This window comes from Osmerus mordax, chromosome 18 (assembly GCF_038355195.1).
Source record: "Osmerus mordax isolate fOsmMor3 chromosome 18, fOsmMor3.pri, whole genome shotgun sequence".
Taxonomy (NCBI): Eukaryota; Metazoa; Chordata; class Actinopteri; order Osmeriformes; family Osmeridae; genus Osmerus; species Osmerus mordax.
Window position 1 is genome coordinate 14,066,948 of NC_090067.1, and position 27,644 is coordinate 14,094,591.

At 46.1% G+C, this 27,644-nt stretch overlaps 2 protein-coding genes across 3 annotated transcripts in view; both read right to left on the minus strand.

The window, feature by feature from the left end:
* Positions 1 to 27,644, minus strand: part of pleca (plectin a) — a 64,008-nt gene that overhangs the window by 22,183 nt on the left and 14,181 nt on the right. The window contains exons 2-6 of the mRNA XM_067255341.1: positions 8,288 to 8,349; positions 5,664 to 5,753; positions 3,940 to 4,017; positions 3,758 to 3,850; positions 2,543 to 2,709 (exon numbers count right to left, since the gene is read on the minus strand). Of these exons, the coding sequence (XP_067111442.1) occupies positions 2,543 to 2,709; positions 3,758 to 3,850; positions 3,940 to 4,017; positions 5,664 to 5,753; positions 8,288 to 8,349 (490 nt within the window). The remainder of the gene's footprint in view (positions 1 to 2,542; positions 2,710 to 3,757; positions 3,851 to 3,939; positions 4,018 to 5,663; positions 5,754 to 8,287; positions 8,350 to 27,644) is intronic.
* Positions 14,817 to 27,375, minus strand: LOC136961862 (cyclic nucleotide-gated channel beta-1-like). 2 transcript variants are annotated; one of them, XM_067255343.1, is made up of 4 exons: positions 27,296 to 27,375; positions 26,147 to 26,984; positions 25,006 to 26,083; positions 14,817 to 15,897 (listed from the first exon to the last, which is right to left on the minus strand). In XM_067255343.1, the coding sequence occupies exons 2-4, from the start codon at positions 26,969 to 26,971 to the stop codon at positions 15,893 to 15,895; spliced, it is 1,908 nt and encodes a 635-aa protein (XP_067111444.1). In that variant the 5' UTR covers positions 26,972 to 26,984; positions 27,296 to 27,375; the 3' UTR covers positions 14,817 to 15,892. The 2 variants fall into 2 exon arrangements, with proteins under 2 accessions (XP_067111444.1, XP_067111443.1); XM_067255342.1 differs by having other exon boundaries at positions 25,006 to 26,984.

Below are 27,644 nucleotides of genomic sequence, written 5' to 3' on the forward strand. Positions count from 1 at the left end.
CATTGTAAGGACTATCATTTAATACTCTAGGAGACAGACTGTGTCTGCATACTGCCAAGAAAGAAATTGCAGTCACATGGCATGCATTTACAAGATCTGAGTTACGGGAATGCCAGATATGAGGGGATGAGGCTCAGTACAATCAAGATTTAAACAAAGACATAAAACATTCAGTTATAAAGTAAGTAGAAAATATATCCTGTAGAAAATGTCTTGCACTCATATGAAGACATAAAATATTTTTAAATTCCTACAATTCTAAAGAGGAAAATGTTTATCTGATAATTTTCAGCACAAACTTTCAAGTCCCTACCGACCCCTAACATGTCAACACAAGTTCCTCCTTATACTTGCATGACTCTCTGCACACAGTACTGTCCTTTGGGGAGTTCCCTCTCCACATAGCCGGCCTGTTTGGAGAGGAGCCTGTCCATGCCTGGGTGTTCTACATATTTCTGCTCTCTACTCTGGGTCTCACAGCTGGAGTAGACCCCTCCACTCTGGGTCTCATAGCTGGAGTAGACCCCTCCACTCTGGGTCTCATGGCTGGGGTAGACCCCTCCACTCTGGGTCTCATGGCTGGGGTAGACCCCTCTACTCTGGGTCTCATGGCTGGGGTAGACCCCTCCACTTTGGGTCTCATGGCTGGAGTAGACCTCTCCACTCTGGGGTCCATGTCTGGGGTAGACCCCTCCACTCTGGGGTCCATGTCTGGGGTAGACCCCTCTACTCTGGGGCCCATGTCTGGGGTACACCCCTAGGGTCTGGGACCCCCAAAGTGAGTCGACAGAGCTCTCTGGAGGTATGTCTTCACAGAGCATGACCACGCGATCCTCCAAATCGCTGACAGATCCTGCAGCGCTGCTGGAAGCACTGTTCAGACGACTTTTAGACCGGAACTTTCTCTTCAGGCTGAGAATCATCTTGAAGGTAAACTGGTGAAGTCGCTTTCAGTGGAAAATCTGTTGTAGCTTCAGTTCTCTACTCCTGCAGTTCCTCTTGTTTACTGGCTGTTGTGGCAATCCGTATGCGAGGTTGGGTTTACTGAGGATCATGTTATGAAAGTAATTGTGTTCATAGAGACAGGTCTTCCAATGAAACACAAGCCCAATCAAACTTCCTGTCCCTTCCTGGTTAAGTAGGACTAAATCCAAACGTTTTTGCAAAATAACTCTTTCTTTAGTAAGATAACATGCCAGCCTTTAGTAATCAGTCCACTTCTAAAATCACAGCGTTCCTTTTCTGTGTTCCAGCGTCAGTGACTTGTTGAAAGCTGAGCTCTTTGCAGATTGATGTCTGCGCAAGTCTTTCTCTTCAATCGCACGGAGACTACAGCAGAGACTTCACGATCCCTGTGCTGTGCTGGAACACGCCATGTATTTAAATTCAATCCCTCTGGGTATCTTATTCTAAACCTGCGTGACACACCCACTTAGTGAGAGACTGTTCTGAGCTCTGGGGGAGACTGCAGGATGTGTGTTTGTGGAGACAAAGTCATTCCAGTTAGAGGGTATGTCTATCTTTGTATGGTTACGGAAGAAATTGAGTGGTCATACAGTTACAGGCATTAAAGACCTGCCACTGATGAACTCCAATGACGTTGGCTAACTTAGTGTAACTGACAAGATTTATGAGTTGTGATTTTCTAAGAAAAGCTCTGAACCAATCAGATTGGTGGGTAGGAACTAGTACTTGTATAACTAGAAGTCAACACATTGACTGATGACAGTCATACCTAGTTGTTACTGGGTGTTGCTGATAATGGATGCCTTTCCTGCTCAAACAGACAAGCCTCTCACAGCCATATGCATAACAAATTCCACACTAAGGTATGTGACGATTCAAACATGCAACCTGAATGTGGAAGAACTGCTACGAGTCAAACCTATGGTCCAAGGATGCCCAGCACATTAAGGTAGATTAGGGAAATGATTATTTCAAGTCCACCTAAATGTCAGAATATCCCAACCACTTCAGACCAGGTCCAGCCTTTCACAGGGTATCTGAGCTACAGCCTTTCACAGGGTATCTGAGCTACAGCCTTTCACAGGGTATCTGAGCTACAGCCTTTCACAGGGTATCTGAGCTACAGCCTTTCACAGGGTATCTGAGCTACAGCCTTTCACAGGGTATCTGAGCTACAGCCTTTCACAGGGTATCTGAGCTACAGCCTTTCACAGGGTATCTGAGCTACAGCCTGCTGCAGTGGACAACCACAGCAGTGGTTCTCAAACTGTTCTGGATTCAGTACCTCCTTTTCCAGATTTTTTTAATCCAGGTACTCCTATACCTGTATTTATATTGTATAAACACATATTTATACCCATATTTTCATGATTTATTTTTCATGATTTCATGATTTATTTTCCACTTTCACGTAGCCCCTGTAGTACCTTTCCCCATTCGACAAACAAAACACTGGAGCATGCTGTAGGCTCAGGCTGACCTGTGTTTGTGGATGATGGCGTTCAGGCTGACCTGTGTTTGTGGATGATGGCGTTCAGGCTGACCTGTGTTTGTGGATGATGGCGTTCAGGCTGACCTGTGTTTGTGGATGATGGCGTTGAAGAGCTTCCCGTCCCTCCAGGAGGACGTGAAGTTGTCGCAGCGCATGCCGTGGTAGCCCTCCGTCATCCTCTGAGACCACAGCAGCAGCTTCTCCTTGGCCGTCATGTTGTCAGACTGGCCGTTCACCTGGATGTCTGAGATCTGGAGGGGAGACAGGTTGTCAGACAGTGCACACTATAGACAACACATCCATTTATACCAGGCTATACTAATGTAAATGTTCTTTGACGTTATGAGTGATTGTGCTTCTGGTAAATGAGGAGTGATCCAAAAATGTGTTTTTAATCGTGTACCATCTGACCAAGGACAAAACTGGGAAGTTGGTGAATGAAGGAGTGCTGGTCGTATAGTTCACAACTGTTTTGAGTGATTGAGTTAACAGCTTCGTGCGAGGCCCTTCTGCAACCTTCGCTTGGAGTACACGTAACAATGAATTATGGAAAGAACTGGTACAAACTGTACAACATACCAAACAAAATAAACCATAAAGCGCGACAATGATCTTTGGTGTCTCTGAGTCATGAGCCAAAACACAAGAGCAACGGAACAGTGAGTCATTTCATTTACTGATGACTTGTCACATGCATTTTAATATCTCTCTCAGGCTTTCTAGAAGGAAAGGGTGGAGAAAAGAGTTGCCTGTTATACCACTCTTCCTCATCAAACTGCAAACCGCCCAGAGGAAACTCAGAGGAAATTGCCCAAAGGTCCTTTGTTCTGTAGGAAAAACCTGCTCCCAGATCACCCAGTTCTCCTTATACTGACCATATTTCTGAGAGCGGTAAATCATTATGACTAATCTCCTGCCACACCCATTTCCCTCTCTCTGCTTCCCTCTCTCTGCTTCCTCATTTAAACTGGTGAGTCACACTGGAGTGGAATCCCAAAGAAAAATCTGTTTAAGCACAGCAGTCAAAGGATCTCCTTGTGATCTTGTTTTTTTCTTATTTTAAATCATCTGAACTGCTAAATGAATCATCACCTACCTACTTAACTTTGAGGGGAATTCTCTGTTAGTGACCATTACCAATTCAGGCCATTTCAAAGGGAGTGAATTATAAGGTCCTGCACAGTAATTACCATTTTAACCACACGGTTTTAGGTAAATACCTTGAGTATCAGTAATATTAGTACTGTAATATGACAGTCTTTGCAGGGTAACCCCGCTGAAGCGTCAGACATACTGCACCTGGAAGTGGAGGATGATGGTCCAGATCAGCCCGAGGGTCAGCTTGGGGTTGCCATCGGCGATGTCGTCATTCCTGATGTTGACCAGTTTCACCTGCCGCAGAAGGTGTTTAGAACCGCAGGTTCACCACAGATCCATCCAGTGTCAGTTACGATCAGAAGTAGATGCTGATGCGACTCTACCTGTCTGTGTTTGAGGAAGTCCAGGGCGATCTGGACGTTCTGCAGCTTGTGGAAGCGCATGCGTCCTTTCTCCCTTGGCTGCGGAGGAGAACACACCCGACTTCAGAAGGAGTTCACACAGCAAACATGAGAAACAATCAAATATTGCAGAGAAGAAGAGCAAGGCCCGATGACTGTGGTCGGGATTCACAAACACCTTTTATCACGAGAGGAAAGATTTGTTTCAGAAATCTGTCATGGCAACACTCCAGCACAATGGAGAAGCAATTCAAGTTAAGATTTTACTGCTGTAGTGAGAAGCTAGGGTACAATATCTTGTAATATCGCTACTTGACAATTTCATCACTTCATACATAGTATACACTAGTAAGTGATTCGACTGGAAGGCATTTAGGATGCGAGTCAGGAAAATTGATATCATAAGAGGAAAATAAGTTACAATGATAATCTTGATAACTTTATTCCAATCATCAATCATGTCCACCATTTCCTCCAAAAGCCTATCCAGACACATAGGAATCCTTGTTAACAGATTAATGACACCTGAATGTGATAATAAGCCATTGCTTTTGATGTGCAAAGTCTGCTCTTTTGAAGCAGATTCCTTGTTCCAAGCAGTGATGTATTAATATTTCTCCAAGGCTAAAGACTGGTGTAGTAACCAAGGTACTCCAGCATCAGTATCATCATGCTGAAATCATTATCATAATCTTCATCTTTGTCATCATCATCATGATCTGAAGGAAGATACTTCCTGTATGTATTGGTGCATGATCACAAGCTACAAGCCAATCACAAGCTGGATGATATTTCATTGGCTTGCAGTGGCGTCACTACGGCATTTGCAATGAATAAAGTTCATGTCAACAGACTGGATTCCTCCGTGTTGTTTGAGGTCTACCTAGAGTTTACTAATCCAACTTGCAGTGGAGCACAGATGTAAATACCTGACTGAAGGTGAAGAATGCAGTGAAAACACTCTGAGCGATACAAGAACCAACCTAGTCTCGTTCCTCATCTATAAGAGTATCAGAACACGGAGTTGGAATTGGATACTGCACAAAACGCTGACATGGCACAAGACAAGGAAGTGACATCATGCACCATCCAGCAGCCACCTGGAAGTGACACATTCCACCGCAGCAGGAAGACCCCGCAGGCGAGCCCCACTCACCAACCGCACGTTCCTGACAACGTCACGCTCCCTTGGCTACCACAGCAAGAGCATCGCAAGAGAAGAGGGCACAGGGAGAGGGCTCAGGTCAGGGCAAAAGGTCAGCAAACAGGAATTATAGAAAGGAAAATCAGGGTTCAAACAAGTCAGTGCAGAGAGGTTACGACAAGAGAGAAGAAGCAAAGTAGGAAAACTTGTGGTTAAGCAGTTATCACTGAATGGTGAGTTAAAACGCCAGAGAGATTAATTACACAGTCGATGCATTGATGTTTGGTCGGATTGTGGCCGACCTTTAGAGCATGTACTGAAATGATTGCAGTCCGCTTATTAAAAGTTTTCAGTTGAACACATGCAAGAAGAGGATGACAACAACCCTACGAGGCTGTGGAGAGACAGCCTCGTCTGAGTCGAGCAGCCACAGTAGGACTGATAAAGCAACAGAAGTGAGTGGGATGTGGGAGGAGACGGTGGGAGGGGGGGGGCTAGCGAGGGGACCAGGGTTTGTAGAAGCAGAGGTCAAACCCCAGCATGGGAGGTCAGATGCACTCACCAGTGTCTCTCCTGAGAGAACCTCCAGCAGGGAGATGAGGTTGTGTCCATCTCTCAGGTCCTCGTAGAGGTCTGTCACATGTCGCTGAGCCTAAGGAGAACAAGAGGAACAGTTAGACAAAGACTTTACATGATTTAGCTTCTTTGTCTTTATAGATACATGTATCTATAAAAACTGCTGTATCTACATATGCTGTAGAAACCAACATAAGCAAACAACTTCAAACAAAGCTGTGTTTGTGAGAAACTCTGATCTGCTGAGGAGTCGCAGTTTTATGTGTCTTATCTGTCTCTTCTTCTTGTCTGACCTGAAGATCAACAGTCTGAAAGCCTCCTGTGTTTTAGTGAGGTCTTGTCGTTTCGTTTGTACTGATGTTCACGCCTGTTACGTCTAAACTATGTGAGAGTGACTCACCCTGTTAGTGTCAGAAACTGACGATTCACTTCGTAACCATCGTGGCATCTGAGATTACTCTGATGAACTTGTATATTTGTATCTTATCATTGTGCAACACACACAGCAACATAAACACACACCATACTCCACAGGTTACCTAAGAGATGCAATCACAGCGTTTAGTCTACCTGCTGCGAGAAGCACCAACCTGATGATTATCCAATCAAGTAGCTGATTATAGGGTGCTGGGAGGGCATGATTGATCAACATTGGGCAGAGATTTAGGCTACTGCAGAAGCAATTGGTCAAGCTACTAAGAATCGTTTCATTTGTCTAATAGCCTAAATGGATTAATTTAGCACCAAACAGATTGCATGATCATAAATCATTCAACTAAAATGTTTATCTAAGTTTAAATGCATCATTGACACAAAGTTTTAATGAATCAGACTCTGAGAACTTTGTCTGCAGGTGGGGGGGGGGGGTGGGCTTAGAGGGAGACTGACAGAGGTAGGGCAGGTTCAAGGTTAGAGGATAGCACAGTAGGGGGCAAACAGCTATCAAACACACGCAGCCCAGGCCTGGAGACAGCACCTACCTCAGCTCTCCAGTGCTGGAGGGAAAGGGTGAAAAGAGACAGTTAGAAATGAAGAAGAGGAATAAAAGATCACGAAGCTTCTTGTGAACAATGAGGGTGAAGAGACTAGAACAAACAGGCACGTTTAACTGCGATGGACAGATGACATGAAGAGAGATTTGGTAGCTTGATAAAGTCCTGCTGTTCTTCCTATGGATGTTTTTATTGTTATCTTATTTTTCAGGGTCCGAGCAGCAAACATCCAGAGTCTGTTTTCATCTTCATTATTATAACTCGGAGCAGTTCTCCCCAAACAATCAATTTGGACTCATTACTTCAAAAAACTGCTGCCCTGTCCGCCTCCTTCATAGCCCCACCCTGGGTCTAATCCTAACCCTGTCCACCCCTCATCGCCCTGGGTCTAACCCTAACCCTGTCCACCCCTCATCGCCCTTGGTCTAATCCTAACCCTGTCCACCCCCCATCGCCCTGGGTCTAACCCTAACCCTGTCCACCCCTCATCGCCCTTGGTCTAATCCTAACCCTGTCCACCCCTCATCGCCCTGGGTCTAACCCTAACCCTGTCCACCCCTCATCGCCCTTGGTCTAATCCTAACCCTGTCCACCCCTCATCGCCCTGGGTCTAATCCTAACCCTGTCCACCCCCCATCGCCCTGGGTCTAACCCTAACCCTGTCCACCCCTCATCGCCCTTGGTCTAATCCTAACCCTGTCCACCCCCCATCACCCTGGGTCTAACCCTAACCCTGTCCACCCCCCATCGCCCTCAACTCCAGTGTCTGCAGCCCAGATGTGGAACCTGACCCCAGCCCAACCCCCCCCCCCCCACACACACACACACACACACACACACACACACACACACACACACAGAACCAGCCTAAACCAGAACACATGTGTATTAGTCACTCTCACACACGCACTGGGAATAGCTAGTGCGTGCATTGCATTGTTCTGGGAAGAAAAGGGCATTAATTAGAAAAACATCAACGTGATTCCAGGAAGAGTTTTTTTTAACTATGGAAACCGTAGCAGTAAAAATGCAGTGTGCACGTTCATTTTAACATTTGCATGTTTGATCCCTCTTCCACCACTAATCCCCCAGAGAGAAAGCGAAATAAATGGAAAATGAGCCCCAGTGCTTTCCATAGCCACAGGCAGTCTGGGTCATCTGAGGACGCCCACGGCTCCTCATGACTCCTTCTCTCCCTCAGTCTACATCTGATACCATGCTATTACAAACTGCTCCCCCGGTCATCAACTACTGCATTTTCTCTGATCTGGCAGAGCACACAAGCACACACAGAAGAGAACGGCTGTCAGGTCATGATGTAGTTACAGCAGGTCTCCCTCATGTACACTCACTAGGAGACTGCTTCTGGTTTAGTGGAGGTTAGGTTTTGAACAGCTACTGGCTGTAGAGGATAGTGTGTCACATTCATACCTTCATCAACGACTGATTTTAGAGGATAGTGTGTGTTAGTGTGTGTGTGTCTGTAGAGGATAGTGTGTGTTAGTGTGTGTGTAGAGGATAGTGTGTGTGTGTGTAGAGTACAGTGTGTGTGTGTGTGTGTGTGTGTGTGTGTGTGTATAGAGGACAGTGTGTGTGTGTGTGTGTGTCAGATTCATACCTTCATCAGGTGTTTGTTGATCCATTTTGTGAAGGTTTTTTTCTGGACCCGATCTCGTTCATCTGTGAGGAGAGAAGGACGCTCACTTTATTATACTGTATTTTTTATATTCACATATCTCATTATATTACTGTTTGGAGGAACCTTTGGGTGGGAACCTTGGACGTGTACAACTGCGACAATGTTTAGTTTTTTATGAAACCTCAGGATTTTGCAGTTAAATATTTGAAGAACTCAAACTATGCATGACTGCATCCAAGACCATGGATAAAGGGTCTCTAAAACAGCACATGCTTGAGTGACTGTTACTCTGACCAGGGGTCTGTTGCTCTATACTCTGACCAGGGGTCTGTTACTCTGACCAGGGGACACAGTATTACCAGCAGGTGTTGTGAAACTGAGTTGTTTCTCCACCAAGCAACTACTCTGATTTATCTTTACTCTGAAGTGGACAGATCAACTTCCAAGAGTCCCTCTCCCTTCCTCACATCACTCTCTGTTCTGTTCAGGCCGCTGAGTAGGTAGTTGTCAAGGCAAACAAACGGTCACTCTATCAAATGCCCAAACAGCATTTGGTTGAAATGAGGATTATATACATTCTTACTGGCATCACATTGAAGCCCAGAGAGAACATGGAAACAATCCCTGACGTGCGTGAGGAGGAACAGGGTTTATCGCCCAAGATAAGGTTCTCAGATCAAAGAGGATCTCTTCATCTAGAAAGCAGGACTTTAAGCAAGGCACAAAAAGTGAATTCTTACTATCAGACTGGCATTCAAGCACAAATACTTCTGTTTTAAGAATTCTTCCTTCAGTACCTATGAAGGACCCATCTGTTTTCCTGCTGTTGACATGTGTGTGCAGAAGCCAGAGGTCAGAGGGGATTCCAAACCAACACTTAACATTCCCCAGCCCTTCTCAGTTTCTAACATGATAATAGAAGCTTGAATCAAGTCATCCCTTTCATGTGATTTCTTTTGTGTCTGTGTTCACATAGACACGCATTCAGCGCCAGGAATGTAGGCTTTTTTATGTTGAGACTTAACACACATGTTTGAGGTGAGATGCATAGATATCACTTCGTCTGCAACTCATATGGCCTGTAGTACTGAGGAATGGAAGGCAACTCAAAATGTATATGACAAAAAAGAACTCAGAACCGAAGACATTTTAATTTGACCACATTTCTTCACACCAACTGGACTAGAGGACTAGTCCTAAACCTAACCCATAAAAACGTCTGACACAAAGTATAGATAATAAACATAAACATTTCATATATTGTATATATAATAACACCTACAAACAGACACAACATACAAAGCACAGACAAGCAGAATTCCCATCATATCTAAACTGATCAAAACTCCCAGCAGGACTGCCGTTAGACTGATAGACAATACCTTTTCTTCCATCAGTGGCCTTAAGAGCTGCCTGGTAGTATCCCTTCTCCTCTGAGAACACAATATCACTCCCCACACTGCTACAGGAGCTCCTGAAGACTGGCTGCGCTGCCATCCTGGTTCACAGTAGCTGTGCCACCTCACACACACTGCTGAGCCTGCTGTAGCTGAGCCTGCTGTAGCTCCTGGGCTGGACGGAGGATGTCTGGTGGGTGTGTGTATCGTGGGACTTCCTCTGTGAAGCTCTCACTCCCCGTTTTCCTCCTTTATTTGCTCAAGCTCTTTTTTTTCCCTCTCTCTAACTGTTGCTAAATGCAATGTCAGGACCTGCCATTCACTGTGGTATGTGAAGCAAGAAGAACCTCCCATCCCCAGCCCCACCCACCTCCCAGCCCACCTCCCAGCCCCACCCAGCCCACCTCCCAGCCCCACCCACCTCCCAGCCCACCTCCCAGCCCCACCCAGCCCACCTCCCAGCCCCACCCACCTCCCAGCCCACCTCCCAGCCCCACCCAGCCCCACCCAGCCCCACCCAGCCCCACCCAGCCCACCCAGCCCACCCAACCCACCTCCCAGCCCCACCCAGCCCACCTCCCAGCCCACCTCCCAGGCCACCCAGCCCCACCCCCACCCAGTCCACCTCCCAGCCCCACCCAGCCCACCCAGCCCCACCCAGCCCACCTCCCAGCCTACCCAGCCCCACCCAGCCCCACCCAGCCCACCTCCCAGCCTCACCCAGCCCACCCAGCCCCACCCAGCCCCACCCAGCCCACCCAGCCCCACCCAGCCCACCTCCCAGCCCAGCCCAACTCCCAGTCCAGCCCCACCCCACCTCCCAGCCCAGCTCCACCCCACCTCCGAGCCCAGCCCTCCTCTTCCCTAAACTGAAAGAAGACACAGAGGAGGGAGACCACAGCTAAGAAGAGCAACTGTGTTCAAATATTCTCTTAGACTTCATGGAATTAGTGAGCCGTACAGTCACAGCCCACTGACAACTATTCTTCTTACTTGAGTTACTACAATGTGTTAGAACAGACGCTGCAAGTGTGTCTAGTGAAGGTCCATTTATATGCCATAATACATCACCACAACTCACACAGAATGCCAGGCCTGCATAGTAGCAGACCAGACCAGGCCCTGCGACACAAAGGCCTCATTGAGCCTTTCAACACACATCCTCATCACAGCAATCCCACTGGGCTAAATGTCCCTGTTTCCATCAAAGTAAAAAAACGGGCATCCCCTTCATTTGGGATGCTTGTTTCCGCCAGGAAAGCCACACACACAAGCTACAGTAGGTACGGACGCCAGAAAGTCAAGAAGCATTTCAAGGAGTAAACAGCTTCAGAGTTTGAATTCAAGCATTTGGCTTGTATTTGTTTCTTTAAGTGGTATCAGATCTTCTGTCCCAGCATTCTTTGGAGTGGTTGGCTGGAGGCTGTTCAGCAGTAGATCTGAAGACGGCAGACAGACAGAGATGAGATGAATAGCACCCACAGACTGCTTACAAGCAAGGCATTGTGGGTCTTGAGTGGGAGTTCCATAAAGAATTTAGAGTCGTGGTAGACTAAGATTAATAGCCTTGTCTGGATGATCCTCTACAGACAAATTCATCCGAGAGCAAATAATAAATGGTTCAATATTTGACACACACAAAACCCAGAAATGGCTTGGAGGTTGTTTGTGCAGGTCGTAGTTTAAGTTCCTACATGACCAGCCCTCTTCTCCTGTCCATCTTCATCTTAGGAAACATCTCTGACACCTTCATCACCGGGAAAAACTGATTTCTCTCCTAAAGAAGACATCGCCTCCAAGACCGTGACAGGCAGCAGAATGCTCTGGATGTTTGCTGCCGGCAGTTCCCTGTCGGGGCTTGAGCAGGGGACCAGCTGAGTCCATCCCTGACAGGCGCCACTTCCCCCTCAGGCGCTGTGTTATGTATCCCTCAAATAAACCCCCTACCTGTCACACACAGCCTCCGATGGGCAGAATCCTACTCACCTAAAGCAGGACAACACAGGAGATACAACAAGCACAGGGGACCAGAGGAGACTCTGCAGTGCGGCCAGACTGGAACAACGACCGGCTATCCATCATATTCAAATATGACCACAAATGGAGCACTGGCACACTTTTATATCCATCACTGGCACGTAATGGCATATCTCACTAAACTGAGACTTCACTGTAACATTTCTAAAATACTCAAAAGCACAAATAAACCTGTGTTATTCTTTAAAAGCAGTTATATTGGGGTGATTTAAACACGGCTCTATTGGGATCTTTCCCCTGCGGTAGATAGATTCCATGCCGAGATACGTGAGAGGTGATAGGTTTATGAACATGGGTCAGATGCCAGGAGAGACCTGACATCCATCACATTCTTCCTCGGGGCGTTCCCCTCCCTCTCCGCAGAGAGACATCTCCTGATCACAAACACCCGGAGAGAAACGCCTCAATTCCTGAGACCCACCAAACCATCTCTGTGCATGCGACAGCACGATAGCGAATACTGCAGAAGACTGGAATGTTAACAAACACAAAAATAACACGGTTCCAACGTGTACACATGGAGATACTGATTTACTAAGCTGGGGTGAGCGGTTGTAGATAGAGACCGCTTCTTAAGAGGCTGATGAAAACATGGGTCTATGGAAACCACCACCTGCATTACTAACATGCCTCTGGTCAGTCTAACCACATAACTACAAACAACCCTGCAGGCTGCAACCTATCGATGATCCTTCATATCAACCTGTGAGAGACCTTGTGTTATGAACAAGATCCTTCTAGCAATCCCGTTTACTCCAAATCCAAAATCCTCAATTCCACCTGGTTATAAGAACTCCCTGTGGAGCTGTGTTCCTCATCACAGCTGAACACAGGGTGTGGCCCAACAGTCACAAAACATCTCCAGTCCCCAATAACTCCTGACTTCTCTCCTCCAAACACTGTCATCATGCATCAAGGCTGTCTGCACATGCCCAGAAGACCTCCCTCGGTGCTGGAGGTGGTGAGTGAAGGTATTTTGAAACTACAACACAACAACAAAGCCGTATGGGGGTCGGATGGCTGAGCGGTTAGGGAGTCGGGCTATTAATCAGAAGGTTGCCGGTTCGATTCCTGGCCACACAAAATGAAGTTGTGTCCTTTGGCAAGGCACTTCACCCTACTTGCCTCGGGAGAATGTCCCTGTACTTACAGTAAGTTGCTCTGGATAAGAGCGTCTGCTAAATGACTAAATGTCATGTAACAAAGGATGCCAACCCAGACAAGACATTGACATCTTTAAAATGTATTTTACACTAGAAGCCAAAACAATGGCATTCATCCATCATATGGATCTAAAATAAACTAAATGACTGTCTCCATGCCTACATTTGACAGTTGAGTGATAGACAACCATTCAGGAGCAGAGTCATTCATCAGACACTTTCATCCAAAGCGACAGACAAAAAGTGATATAGTAGGTGCTTTAATCATGTAGTGGAAGTGTAGTTGTAACTGTGTAACAGCGGTCCGTGCTGTGGAGCAGTCTGTTGAGCTCTGTGTCGCCCTCTTCTGGGTAAAATAGTAAATGACACATCTATTACTACAAAGACAAAAATATATATTTTACTTTATTTACTTTTTATTTCTAAAACCAATAATGTTTTGGCACGTTGCTAATCTAAGCTGTGACTACTGTAGGTTGTCTATCCAGGGACAACATAGCGGGATAAAATGTGACTCATATTATTGGACAGTCCTGCTGAGAAATGTCATGTTTGAGCTGTTACCAGGACAACAGACCAAAACATTCAGAAACTGGGAGTCCATCAACTAGTTTTTAAATATGTGTGGTTTAGCCCGAAGACCCAACATTAAGAACAACAAACTTCTTTGTGGGGGTATTGAGCTATTGGATTTCTGAGTTTCTGAGTAGGGCAGAAATCTCAGTTGGGCAGCTTAGGTCTAATCGAGACATTACCATAAAACAACATATTCACGTAGTTGGTATGAGGTTAATATCCGACCCTCACAAAACTCTTCCTCCCCCTGAAAAGAAACACAGTTGGAACAGCTGCTTACCTGCGCAGCACATTCTGCTGTACAAATGTGAGCCCACCTCTCCACAGCTCATTTCGTGAATGTAATTTGTGCGTCCACAAATTATGTAACGGTCCAAGGCGCCAATCGAAGTCATAGCTGCGGCGGGGACTTCTTTGCTATTCGCCATCTGAGCACACGGACTCTTAAAGTGCGGCGCGCAACCGAGCGAACTTTCCTTTCGAATCTCTCCGAACAGATTTTCTTATAGGTCCTACGCGTAACAAAAGTGAAAAAAAACAAGGGGTCGTATCATATTGCAAATTGTCAATTCTTAACTTTCCAGGGCCCTGCCCTTTTTCATTTGTTGTGATTTGTTAAATGAGCGCTTGCTCGCTGCCGTCCGATACGCGTTCCTTATACCTCGGTACACAGCAGACCTGAACACTGGAACTGTCCTGTGAAGGACATCCAGCCAAAAGATTTTCATAGACCCGCGCTGCCTACAGTGGGGAAAGAAGCCTCTCTCTTTTTAACATGAGGGTGTAGCTAATGCGTGTTTTCCCCCAAATTCCCACCATTAGGCAAAGCACTCTGGAATAGTCTAGACCAGGCTGGCATTGTCGAAAAAATGAAGACCTAAAAACGCGGTTAAAATCGAATTTGATGTGAAATATAATTCGTTTAAATCCAAACTATTATGCTCTAGTTGACGACAAAAAAGCACACCAGCCAAGTCAATTTTCTTTATGAATTCATAGGTTACATCATCCTGTCGCATAAAGGCGTTGTAGCCTAAATATGACACTGTCGAGCGATGACAGACACAAAAAAAACATTTCACATTCTTATGGCAACAGCTTTTAGTCACCTGACAACTTTCGACTGTTGAAAAAGTTGTTAATCAAAAAAAAAAAAGACAAAGCCACACTTGTTTGTGAAACCCTACCATTTTGAAACATTTCCTTTTCAATCAAAAATATAGGCTACTAGGCCTACATAAAACGTGTTCAACATTGCTCTTTCGACGCTCATACAGTGTCTAAATGTCTTTAGAGTGCTGTGTTAATAATCATCTATAACATTGTAATGGTCCATGTTGCTCACTGGTAATTAGAATGACAAAGCAGACATATGACGTTTATTCTCCAAAGTGTCTTTTAATGTTATTAAAACAAAGACAAATATGGGGTAAATATCCTGTTGAAAGAAATCATTCCTAAACACTTGGTAATCAATCATACCTTTTAAAAATTATTAAAATCAATTGAGAGGGGAAGTTCCACACTGATATTTGATTGACGAACTGGCATAGTTTGTGTACACAGTGTTTTGAAGTTGACTGAGATGGTTAGAATCAGCAGTTATGTAAACCATTATACTTTATAGACTGGGCAGTGTGCCAATTTCTTTTCAATGTTTAAAATGTTCCCTATTATATATCCTTCATCAAAATTAAAGTATATGGAAAACAGATAATAACATCAAAACCTATTCCAAGTTAAATACAACTGTCAAGGTCATTTATAATTTAGTCAAATCGTCATGGTTTTCTTGAATATGAACAGTAAGACTAAATCTCTGAGTCATAAAACAGCATGTCAGTGATAGTTTCTGATCCGACTTACTCTTGTTGACAATGGAAGGATGTAGAGTTAACATGCTACTGTATGAGGGAGTCAGGTGGCTAAGCGGTTAGGGAATCGGGCTAGTAATCAGAAGGTCGCTGGTTCGATTCCGGCCATTACAATGATGTTGTGTCCTTGGGCAAGGCATTTCACCCTACTTGCCTCGGGGGGAATGTCCCTGTACTTACTGTCAGTCGCTCTGGATAAGAGCGTCTGCTAAATGTAAATGTAAATGTATGAAAAAGTATTAAAACTTGAATAGAATCAATAGAAAATGACTAACTATTTTTAAGGCTACATGATAATTGTTTCATATTCAAAACACTACTAATTCCTAATCATATAAAGAATGTACTGAATAGTTTCTATCAATTTATCAATCTATCAGTAAGACACCCTTTTTCATCATAAACAAAGTAAATAGATAAAAGTGTTGGGTTGATGGAGGACGTGTCCAGTGCTAAGCGGAGGTAGTTGATGGCATTATCCCTGACAAGATTAAGCCAGTTTTGTTTCCGAAAGGCCGTGGTCGCTTGGCGTAATCTTCATCCTATGAGACATAACAACACAGCGCTCAGAGAACACACCTGGAGTGTTTACACTCCCCCAGGAGGGACATGCCAAGAGGACGTGCCAAAATGCTGGAGACTGCTTTTGCAACCACACCTGTGTCTGCGTGTGTGTGAGTGTGTGTGAGTGTGTGTGAGTGTGTGTGGACTGAGACTGAGTAGCAGAGATGAGACAATGTTGAGTACAGGGCCAAAGGAGTGTGTTGTGTTGAGCCTGGAGGAAGAGATGCACCAGGGGGTTTATGAATGGATTAGATAAAGACCCAATAAAAAACCGAGATGTTAACGTTTATAGTGCTCTGTCAACTTTCTGAAGCTTCAAAACGCCACACTAAAACAAACTACACTGTCATTTCAAGGCAAACTACAATTGACAAACTACTCCTGAACTACAATTGACAATAATTAATAAAGCAAAGATTGCAACCATAGAACTTAAACAAAGTGTTTATCACTGCAGAATCATCATCTTCAGTGTACACAACAGATCCACTCAAAAGATTCACCGCGTCACCAAATCAAATGTGAAACAGCTAACCGGCTACTCCAAATCCTGCTGCTTTGAAAGTAAAAATGTATTATTAACGTCCACACAACCTGACACACATTCCTATAGGGTCTAAAGGACTTGTCCCAGACCATGAGGGGAACTACTACAACTTGTTTTGGCTGTAACTAGGGTACACACACCGTGGTTACCATGGAGTAAATCATTATCTGTTGACCTGTGTGTGTGTGTGTGTTTGTGTGGCCATCAGCATGTGTGCTTTATTTAAACTGGCATTGGGTAAGTACCTTTAGCCTACTCACATCTCCCAAGTCTGACCTACAGTCTACCTGCCATCTCTCTCCTTCACACATCACGTATTCCTCCCAGTGTTGGCCTGTATTTGAGGTTGATATTTGAGTGTACTGAGGGTACAGTTCATAGCGTGTTTGTCAAAGTACGGTGCCACTCCCTCAAACCACAACAATTGCAGCAGGTCTAGTATGAGACATTTACACTTAATAAACACTGCAACTCACAGGCAGTCCTTTATGCATAGTCTGTGTTGCACCTGGTGCAGTGGTGACACTAACATGCCTCCCATGCAAAACAGCTGAATGTTAGCACAAGGAGGAAGAGATCATCTGACCAAGGTTTGCAGAGTAATGTTTGCCAAACATTTTTCCAGTCCAATATAAAACATTGTCCTACTTAGGACAATGTAACCCAACATGTAGGCCTAAGTGGTTTGTGATGATAGAAACCCCACCCTCTTCAGAGGTGCTGGTCACTGAGGTTTGTTTAGACAACTCAGTCCTGCAAGTGTTCCACAGTCAATGTACTGAAAGTTAGTCTTCACACAGAGAAAGCCAAGAGAGTCACTATGCTACAGAAACGGCAATACGATGGTCTTCTCTAAACAGAGTCTAGCTTCTCTCAGGGTACAACACTGCACAGACAGACACATGCGGAGAAGGTGACCAAGCATCCCCTATGAGGCAAACAACATCACCAGCTTTAATACTTAAAATACCCACTACTGGATCTGCACGTTTACTGGTCATTGGCTGTCTTAAGTGAATGGTTGATAGTCTTGTTTCATCCACCCCCTCTCAGGTAAAACATGTTTATGGTCTCTGCACACCTGCAGGCTGTCAGCCAGACAGGCATGCAGGCCAGGCCTGGGGGCGGCTGGGAGGGGCTGGGGGTGGCTGGGAGGGGCTGGGAGTGGCTGGGGGGGGCTGGGAGGCAGGGGCTGACAGGGGTGACTTTGACATGACACGTCTGTCCCGCTAAACGACACAGACACACCAGCGCCCTTTGTTAATAGCATAAGTACATTTTCGCTTTTTACATTGTAAACAAGCCACACAGGAAGGGAGGTTGGGGCTGTTGGTGGATAACCAAAAGCAGAAGGACTTCAGCAACAGAGGAAAGATATGCCAAGCATTTTCACATCTCATGTGATATGTTAATAGTTTTCCCCTCTTCTCAACAGTTCTGCAAAAGTAACCTTTAGATTCCTACTCAGATCAACCATGGATGAAACACTTTTCTCAAACACCAGGACACAAATCTGGATGTCATTAAACCCACTGGACAGACATATTATGGCTGAGACTGAAACTCCAAGTCTGGAATACAACGAGGCAGAACGTCCCAGAATTCTCTAGGTCCACGTCGTCATATTACATCCAGCATTTACAGGGTTAACCACCTTAGACACAGCAGGAAATGTAGAGGGGGGGGGGGAGGGAAAGGGGGGAACCAGGGAGTGTGATCCACACACATACAAGAAGAGGAGCAAGTCACTACGAGTAGAAGTGACCGGTTTCTTTTTCTCAAACTTCACATCTCATCCCCCCCCCTCTAACCCCTCAGGTCAGACAGAAACAACTGCGTCACCATGCCAGGAGTAAGCATTGAACAAAATTATTTCTTGCCGTCTTACCTTGTCTCTTACGTATCCTCCACTGCCAAACAGCGATCAAAGTAACTACGTGCCCCACAACCACCAGGGTTGGGAACACGTTTCCAGGGGGGCTAGACGGCATGAGGCCTGGAACAGAGTGGTTGTACAGTCCGGAGACAGGTGGGAGGGTCGGGGGGAAAGGTGAGGGGGGAGTGGAAAACCAGGAGAGGAAGGCTGGGGGTGTGGTGCCGGACTTAAAACGACAGCGGCAGCCAACTTGCTCGCGACTTTGCGGAGATAGCAGCGCGAACAAACGTTTTCTTTTTTTCCCTCGGTGTGACTCAGACTTTCAGAGCTCCCTGCCCTGTCCCGCACTCTCCCTCTCCTCCTCTTACTAACTTTAACAATCCCTCCCTCTCTCCGACTAGTCGTCTAGTCTACCCTATCATTCTTTCGTATTTGCATTCTTTCCTTTACTTCTTCACGGTCAAGGACTGTACTTGCTGCAGCCTCGTTGTAGTAAAAATAATCGGAGATCTTACAGAAGCCAAGCACACCGCACTTTTCTCTAAACAGTTCGACTCAGATGGTCATGCTCTCAATAAAAGTCTCCTTACCTGTGTGCTTCCAAAAAGTCATTTATCTAACACACTGTAAATACGAACAGCATGGTCATCGTTCATCAGCTAGATCTCACACAAATAAAACACGTCGCTAAACTTGATCGTTAAGAATGAGTTTAACAGTTATTAAGAAAAACGGTTAGGCCTATTACGAAAAAAGGAATAAATTATTTTATTCGAAAACATGGATTCCACCTTTGTCACTCCTAGAAATTCAATTCAGCTCAAATGTAACTGACGGATTTTCCAAGCAGGAGGAATGAGTCTCTTTGGAACTCCAAAAGTAAGTGTTCATCCATGACGTCATTTTGCACTGGGCCATAATGCCGGTTTAGCTCCCGTAGTGTTTAAGGGGCTGGGCGGGAAAGACCAGAGAACACACACATGAAGTGAGCCAGAAGGCTGACCTTCATGGGTCAGACAGTGGCTCTAGCTCCACGCCATCTTTACTATTCCAAATAATTCAATTTAAAACTGGAGCAGAGATGCATCTGTCTGGATGAGGATGTGTGTATTTGACCCCTACACAAAGTGAGGAGGATAGCTGACTTGGTAATCTCCAAGGATCACAAATGGAAAATTGCATAAGGTGTCACCATGTCTCCACAACTATAATCAGACTTTACGTCCATGCCAAAAGGAACAGTTTCCAGAAGAAAGCTTCTGCAGTTACCAAACCACAAAAGTAGACACATGGTGATTGCTAAATGTCATTGGAACTTTGATTGGAAGCAGGTTGTGTGGTCTTATGAGACTAACAGAGAGCTATTTGGAAACAAACACCAGAAGTGGGCTTGAGTCAAACATAACCATGAAGAAAATAACCTCATCGTCAATGTGAAGTTTGGTGTTGGTTTTGTGGTGCTGTCAGGGTGATTGGCAACAAGGACTCCATCAAGGTCCTGGAGAGTCGAGGTCACAAGCTGCCCGTCTCTGCCAGGAAAATCTAACTGAGCTATGGTTTGGTCTTCCAGCAGGACAGCGACCCACCACATTTATCCAAATGAAATGACAGACCATATACTGGAGTTTTAGTTTGAGTGTCAGTTACACTCTAAATGGCACAGTGTAACTCAACACCTAAAACCATGCCACGAGATGCATCTCTTAAAGGGGCCAAAATAGACACAACACAGGGCACAGGCACAGTCAATGACAACGTTATATAAAGAATCCAGAGCAGCTGTTCACTGTATACTATACGTATCTGAAGGGAAGAATGAGAGAAACTGACCAATTACATGTGTGCAAAGCTGGTGTTGAAATACCCAAGTAAATTCTACAAACAACATACAACAAGTTTCTGTCATTCTGCGTACTTACTGATAATTAATAAATACTCAGAGGTTGTTTTGCGATAAACCGTCCCCAGTGGAAGCGGCCAACATGGTTTAGAAGACCTTTATAGAACTTCTTCTGGATGGAAACCATGGGTCGGGCTGTGTAACCACCAGGGGATGTTCATTTTCTTACAGGATGGAGACTAAGTACGGAAAAAATTATTTTGCCAACCAACCGCTAACAAAGAGCTCTCAGTTGGAGCCAGTTGGTTTAAACGGTACAATGTGGGCCTCTGCTTACAGAAGGCTGGTAGACCATCAGAGTGGAGCGTCAGATGTATATGTTTCTGTCACTTTTCATTTCAACAAAGGCAAAGAATGAGGAAAAAAGAAAAAAACACAACCACACCGTAGAAAGAAAACACAACCACACCGTAGAGCACAGTAGGGGCTGTACTATGACTAAGGAAAACACAGCTAATCCCAGATCTACCCTGATGACCTGAACAACGAACATGACAATACTGTGAACATCTCTACCTCCTGCGTGTCTTAGGGCTCCACATGCTGTTCCTACAGCCTTGAGCGCTGCCCTCAACAGCCTGCTCTGTGGGTCCAAGTCTGTTTGAGAGTGAAACACGAAATGGCAGCCAGTGAGAGAGTTCTCAGTCCGGCGCACGCCCCTAGGATTTATAACAGGAACATGATCCCCGTGACAACCAGACGGTGTGCCTGGAAGTCTCCAGAAGAAATCTGAAGCTACAACTGAGCCTCTGTATCAAATGACCACACTGGTGAGTAGAGATTAATTCATGAGTACCTTTGGTTATATTAAAACACTCACTTATCAAGTCGTGCTTTTAATTGTGCTGGAGGATGTTAAGGCTTGCCGTGTTTTGGCGACCCAACCCCTACATGAGGAGTACTCCTTATGTTAAGTGATACACCCACCCTGTAAGCAGCCCTGGAGTCACAGCACAGTATTTCTATACTGACACCTCTTGGTAAAAACACAGAAGTGTACCACTGGTAAAACAAAGTTTCCTACCTTGGCTCTGATGAATCAAAGCTTCCATGAAGTTTCTACCATCATCAGTGCCGGTCATAGCGTGTAAATAACTCATATCACAATACAACTCAAACAGCGGAGGAAAGTTCTCTGAGTTTAATCCATGAGGCTCCCTTGTCTACTGTTGGTGGTTTATTACTGCAGCAGGCTGTAGGCTGGGAAAACAGGCCAGATTTAAAGTGGCATCTGGACTCCATGCAGAAGTTGAGCCCTCGCCCCGATCGGTACAAAAAAAAGGAAAAGCTGAAGGGATTTCCCAATCTCTGCTTAGTCATTAAACAGCCCCGGCATGAAACCATCTCAGGCTGTGTGGAGAGAGAGGCTCGAGAAGGGATGTTCTGTTTACTTGGAGACGATGATGAGAAGGAAGCAAGAAAGTTGTGAGATAAACAAATATTTATAAACTGTGATCTATTTAGTCCTTCCTTTCCCACTATTTTCAATAGTTCCTTACGAATCTAGAACTTCATTACGCTGAATCTAATTATACTGAGGTATTCTGAAAATGGAATATCATAAACCGCATGAGTAAGTAAGACTTTTTTAGTTTTGTTTCCAATGACATAAAGTACAACAGATATATACAGTGTGTACTGTAGTGTCCCATGGACAACAAGTAAAGTTGTTCCTCCAGCAGATGGCAGCAGGAATTCCATAAAGATCTGCTGCCTGTGGACACAGTGTCCATGAGGGTGTGCAACTGACCCATGTGGAAATACATTTTTATATAACTAGACGTTCAAGGACATTTTAAAAGATGTTTTAAAAGTACTTGGAAGAATAACCGATGATATCAGAAAAAAGAATATCAGAACGTATAATGTTCATACGGTATGTTTTGTATGTCATATACAGTAGATCATCGTATAAATATAATGATACTGTTTTAAGGATTTCAGTTGTTTGTCATTATATTGTATAATACTTGTTTAAAAAAACCGGGGGCTCTGTTGGTAAAGACAGTTGCACAAATCGTAGCCTGTGCTGACAAGATCTTTGCAGAAAATGCAAATAGACACACAACTGGTAGGCCTCAAATGCCATTCACATTTCTCCACGTTGCAGAAAAAAGGTGCACACACAACCAGTCAATCACTAGTTTTCTGTTAGCTTAAGTGATATAGATAGGCCTACCTCCATTTTACTGTATACATTTGGAATCAGTAGTCACCCCACTGTTAAACATAGAGCACATGCCTCTGCACTCATTTCTGCTCTGACTAGATGATGAAAGAATCTTCCAGAATCCCAGTAACGCAAGCCTGGCTCTGCAGCTCACAGCAAGAAATTACATAAGAGGAGCTTCATTTCTACACCCAACTTCTCTTCATTAACAGGGGGTGTGGAGGGGGCCAGAAGCAGGGGGGGAGGGGAGAAAGTATGCATTTGTAAATATTTGCAGGATACATAAATCATGGAGGAGGCTTGCAGGACAGCTGCCCATGCAAAGAGCAGGGGAGAAAGGGGCCCTGATGCACAAAGAGCAGGGGAGAAAGGGGCCCTGATGCACAAAGTAAATAAAAGCACAGCCGGGCTGGGCCCAGCTCACACTACTGCTCCAGTCCTTATGAGAGCTAGCAACAGATAGCAGTAGTCCTTATGAGAGCTAGCAACAGATAGCAGCAATTCTTATGAGATCTAGCGTCAGATAGCGACAGCTAGCAGCAGTCCTTATGAGAGCTAGCGACAGATAGCAGTAGTCCTTATGAGAGCTAGCGACAGATAGCAGCAATTCTTATGAGATCTAGCGTCAGATAGCGACAGCTAGCAGCAGTCCTTATGAGAGCTAGCGACAGATAGCAGTAGTCCTTATGAGAGCTAGCGACAGATAGCAGCAATTCTTATGAGATCTAGCGTCAGATAGCGACAGCTAGCAGCAGTCCTTATGAGAGCTAGCGACAGATAGCAGTAGTCCTTATGAGAGATAGCGACAGATAGCGACAGATAGCAGCAGTCCTTATGAGAGATAGCGACAGATAGCGACAGATAGCAGCAGTCCTTATGAGAGCTAGCGACAGATAGCAGTAGTCCTTATGAGAGATAGCAACAGATAGCGACAGATAGCAGCAGTCCTTATGAGAGCTAGCGACAGATAGCAGTAGTCCTTATGAGAGATAGCGACAGATAGCAGTAGTCCTTATGAGAGATAGCGACAGATAGCAGCAGTCCTTATGAGAGATAGCGACAGATAGCAGTAGTCCTTATGAGAGCTAGCGACAGATAGCAGTAGTCCTTATGAGAGATAGCGACAGATAGCGACAGATAGCAGCAGTCCTTATGACAGATAGCGACAGATAGCAGCAGTCCTTATGAGAGATAGCGACAGATAGCGACAGATAGCAGCAGTCCTTATGAGAGCTAGCGACAGATAGCAGTAGTCCTTATGAGAGATAGCAACAGATAGCGACAGATAGCAGCAGTCCTTATGAGAGCTAGTGACAGATAGCAGTAGTCCTTATGAGAGCTAGCGACAGATAGCAGTAGTCCTTATGAGAGCTAGCGACAGATAGCAGTAGTCCTTATGAGAGATAGCGACAGATAGCAGCAGTCCTTATGAGAGATAGCGACAGATAGCGACAGATAGCAGTAGTCCTTATGAGAGCTAGCGACAGATAGCAGTAGTCCTTATGAGATCTAGCGACAGATAGCAGTAGTCCTTATGAGAGCTAGCGACAGATAGCGACAGTTAGCAGCAGTCCTTATGAGAGCTAGCGACAGCTAGCAGCAGAACAGCTACACTGTTGGCTCCTTCCTAAGGTATTTGCTGAAGCAAATCCAAGCACTGTGCATTTGTTTTGATAACGTGGTTTGAAGTATTGAAGTAATTCAATGAGCATTAAGTTAGAAGATTTCTTATTTTTTGGGGAGGTATGGAGCTGGTTTTTGCCTGGGGGCTCCAGCAAGTTGATGTATGCTTTGAGTGGAACTGGCCTGGTCCAAACCCATGCAGAAAGCATTATCCATACAGACGTGTTTTAAACAGATTGATAACGTGGCATGCCTGCACAGATCCCTGCTCTACACCCCAACACATTTGGGATGAATTCTAACACCGTTCGCTAACCACGCCTAATCACCCGACAGCAATGCCCATCCTCACTAATGCTCTTCTGGATGAATGGACGCAAATTCCTGCATCAGTGTCCAAAGTCTGTTGGGAAACTAACCCAGAAGAGTGGAGGCCGGTACAGAAGGAGGGACCAATTCCATATTAGTTCCCATGAGTTTGAAATGAGATGTTTGACAAGAAGGCCTAGGTGTTTGTATACTGAATAGATGTTACCATACCTTTGATCACAATATGCTGTGTCGTTCTTTACAAGGTTAAATTTTGGATGTGAATCTCAAGCACTTTGGCAGTCCTCTGTTCAAAAGAAAGTATTTTTAAATGGTGAACAACATTGACACATACAACACAAAAATAACAATTCAATCGCATGCAAATATCAAAAACAGGAAGTTAGATATCAATTTGAGTTTAAAAGGAAAAACAATGTAACAGTAGATTGAATGTGTTGCATGCATCCACAACCAAGCAATATCAAAATCGTCATTGTTTACCGTGAAATGACAAGGCCATTACTTCTAATACTATCAAATCTAATTAACCATAGAAACTCCTCCAACATATTTACAAACACAAACCGTTCCCACAGCAACACTTATGACATCACGGACAGAGGAAGCAGGAAGGAGGGTGGAGGAGATAAGCTCTAACCTTCTAGGGAGTCAGGCCAGACCTTTGTCACCTCCTGCTCATCCAGGGGATCCTCAGTGAGGAAGCCCCAGTCTCCCTGTGGCAGGGAGCTCCGCAGGGCAGCGATGGGGCACTCAGAGGGGCCCGCAAAGGAGGCCTCGAAGGAGGCGTGCTTTTCAAGCCCGAGATCTGACACTATGTTAGCCGTCGTGGAAGTCTCCACGACACCGTACGACTGAGAAATGGTTGTTGTCGAGACGACTTCCTCGGTCACAGTGACGGCTTTCGGCGTCAGCATGTATGACGTTTCGGGTGTCGCGTCGGGCACGGTGGTCTCCTCGTGGATCATGTGCTCGGCCGTGGAGTCCACGTGCTGCTCTGAGAGGTCTGTGACGTCATCTGAGACAGAGGGCGGAGGGGAAGGTAAGTCAACGTCAGAATCTGGGTCAGGTGTGTCAGCTTTGGTGAGGGGGATGGGCGCTTCGACCTCCATGGCTTCTGTGTTTATGACAGGTTGGCTCTCAGCTTCCTCTGCAGCGGCAGGCATGACTGGCTCGGGTTCCAGCTCCTCAATGGCAGCTTCTGGAACAAGCTCTTTGGGTTCTTCGAGAATCTCAATATCTTTCTCGATCTCAACTTCCTGCAGAGAATCTTCGTCGGAGGAATCCTCCTCAGGGACGTCCTCGACAACGACCACATCCTCCTCTTCAGTGACATCCTTGACAACGACCACATCTTCCTCCTCCTCCTCCTCCTCCTCGTCATCCTCCTCCTCCTCCTCTTCCTCCTCTTCTTCAGGCTCAGAAGCTCCGTGCGGTTCTTCTTCTATCTCTTTGACGTGGAACGCCTGAATGATCTCTTCTTCTTCTGTCACTACAGCAGGCTGGATGGCCTCCTCGGTTAGCTCTTCAGCCAGCTCCTTAACGGCAGGCTTTGGTTCCTCTTCTTCCAACCAAGCCGAGGCTTTCTCGACAAGTTCCTCAGTAACAACCTCCTCTTCATCATCTTCCTCCTCCTCTTCCTGCTCCTCTTCCTGCTCCTCTTCTTCCACAGTTGGTTTGATCTCAACCTGCTCAACCGGTTCCACTGCCTTCACCAACTCAACTACCTCCTCCACAACAGGCACAGGCACCACCAGCACCTCAGGCTCCACCTCCACCACAGGGATGACCGCTGGGGCCGCCAGGGCAGGAGGGAACACCTCCACATCCACAGCCGCAGGGACCACCACCTCCTTGGGGATTTTAGGCTCCAATGGAACAGAGACTGGGATCTCAGGAGTAGGTGGTTTGACCTCCCTGGCTGGAGCCGGGGGCCTGACAGCCCTGCTCTCTGGTGGGAGATTAGAGCTTCTGAATCCTCCTCTGCCCTGACCTGGCTCCTCGGCCCAGCGCTCCTCTCCCCTGCGGAGGCCCTGGCCTCTCCTGAAGAAGGTCTGCGTGGGCACGCCGGGCTCCACCGTCGGGCCTCTGGGCTGGTAGGAGCCTCTGAATCTCATCGGGGGCCTGTCCGAAACGGCCTCCTCCTCCCCGCCCGGCCCTCGCTTGTGCCGGTAGCCCTGGCGCTCCACCATGGCCTCCTGGCTCTCCCGACCGGCCCTGGGCTTGGGGACGTAGGAGGTGGGGCCCTCCACGGTCTGGACCCGGGCCGCCCGGCGCATCACGTCAAGGGTGGACGCAGGGCGCCGGATCCGCTGCAGGGAGGAGGGCACGATCTCGGCCGGCAGGTGCAGGTAGTCCCGCAGGTAAACAATGCCCTCGTTGGTGAGGTAAAAGTAGGCGTGTTTCCACGCAAACGTCTCCCGGACAAAGCCCCGGGACTTTAGGGAGCCCATGGTCCGGATCACCTTCAGGTTCGCAACCCCCTGGATCTCAGGGTGCATGCACTGGGGGCGCTTATCCTTCTTAGTGACCATGACGCCATCCCGGAAGAGGAGCTCGTAGATGGCCCTGAGGTCCGCTATGGGCATTACCATGCCAGCCACCATTTTGAATTATTGCCTGATCAACAACAAAAGATGTCAGGCACACTGAGTATCGTACCTTGTGTGAGTGGTGAAGATACTACAGGTAGGACAAGCTACCAGAGGATTTCAACTAGATTCTACCAAAAAGTACAAAATGTTACAATGTGTTCTTTTGACAGTAGTCCTGTCCTGTCTTGGAATTCAGTGCAACAAAACGTACAAAAACAGCTCCCCCTTAAACTAATCTCTCTGAACCAGTCATTGGAAGTACAAAAAGTACAGTCCTGCAGTAATAAAGTGTCTTGGACAGCGTGGAGAAAAGTAAAAAACTCCAATCCCTCCTACCTTCTCTTGGATCAGGGGAGAAACAGCCCGGACTGGAGTCAAGCTGGAAGCAAGAGGGTGTGCACGCACACGCAGGGAAGGCAAAAGGAAGGACGCCAAGCAAGCAAGTTAGCAAGAGAGGGAGAAGGGACACACCTCCTCTGCATTAGAGCACATGTGTTCGTACACTGTGTGCCTGAAGAGGACTCCCCCACCAGGCCCGGACACACCCCCTCACACTGCCGCAGAGTGGGGCTGAAACCCCCGAACAAAGCATGAGACAGTCTGTCCAATGCCTCCAACAGGCTGAAAGCTTATCCAACATTTCAGGTCTATCGTATACAAACCCTGCCTGTGCAGCAACACTTCT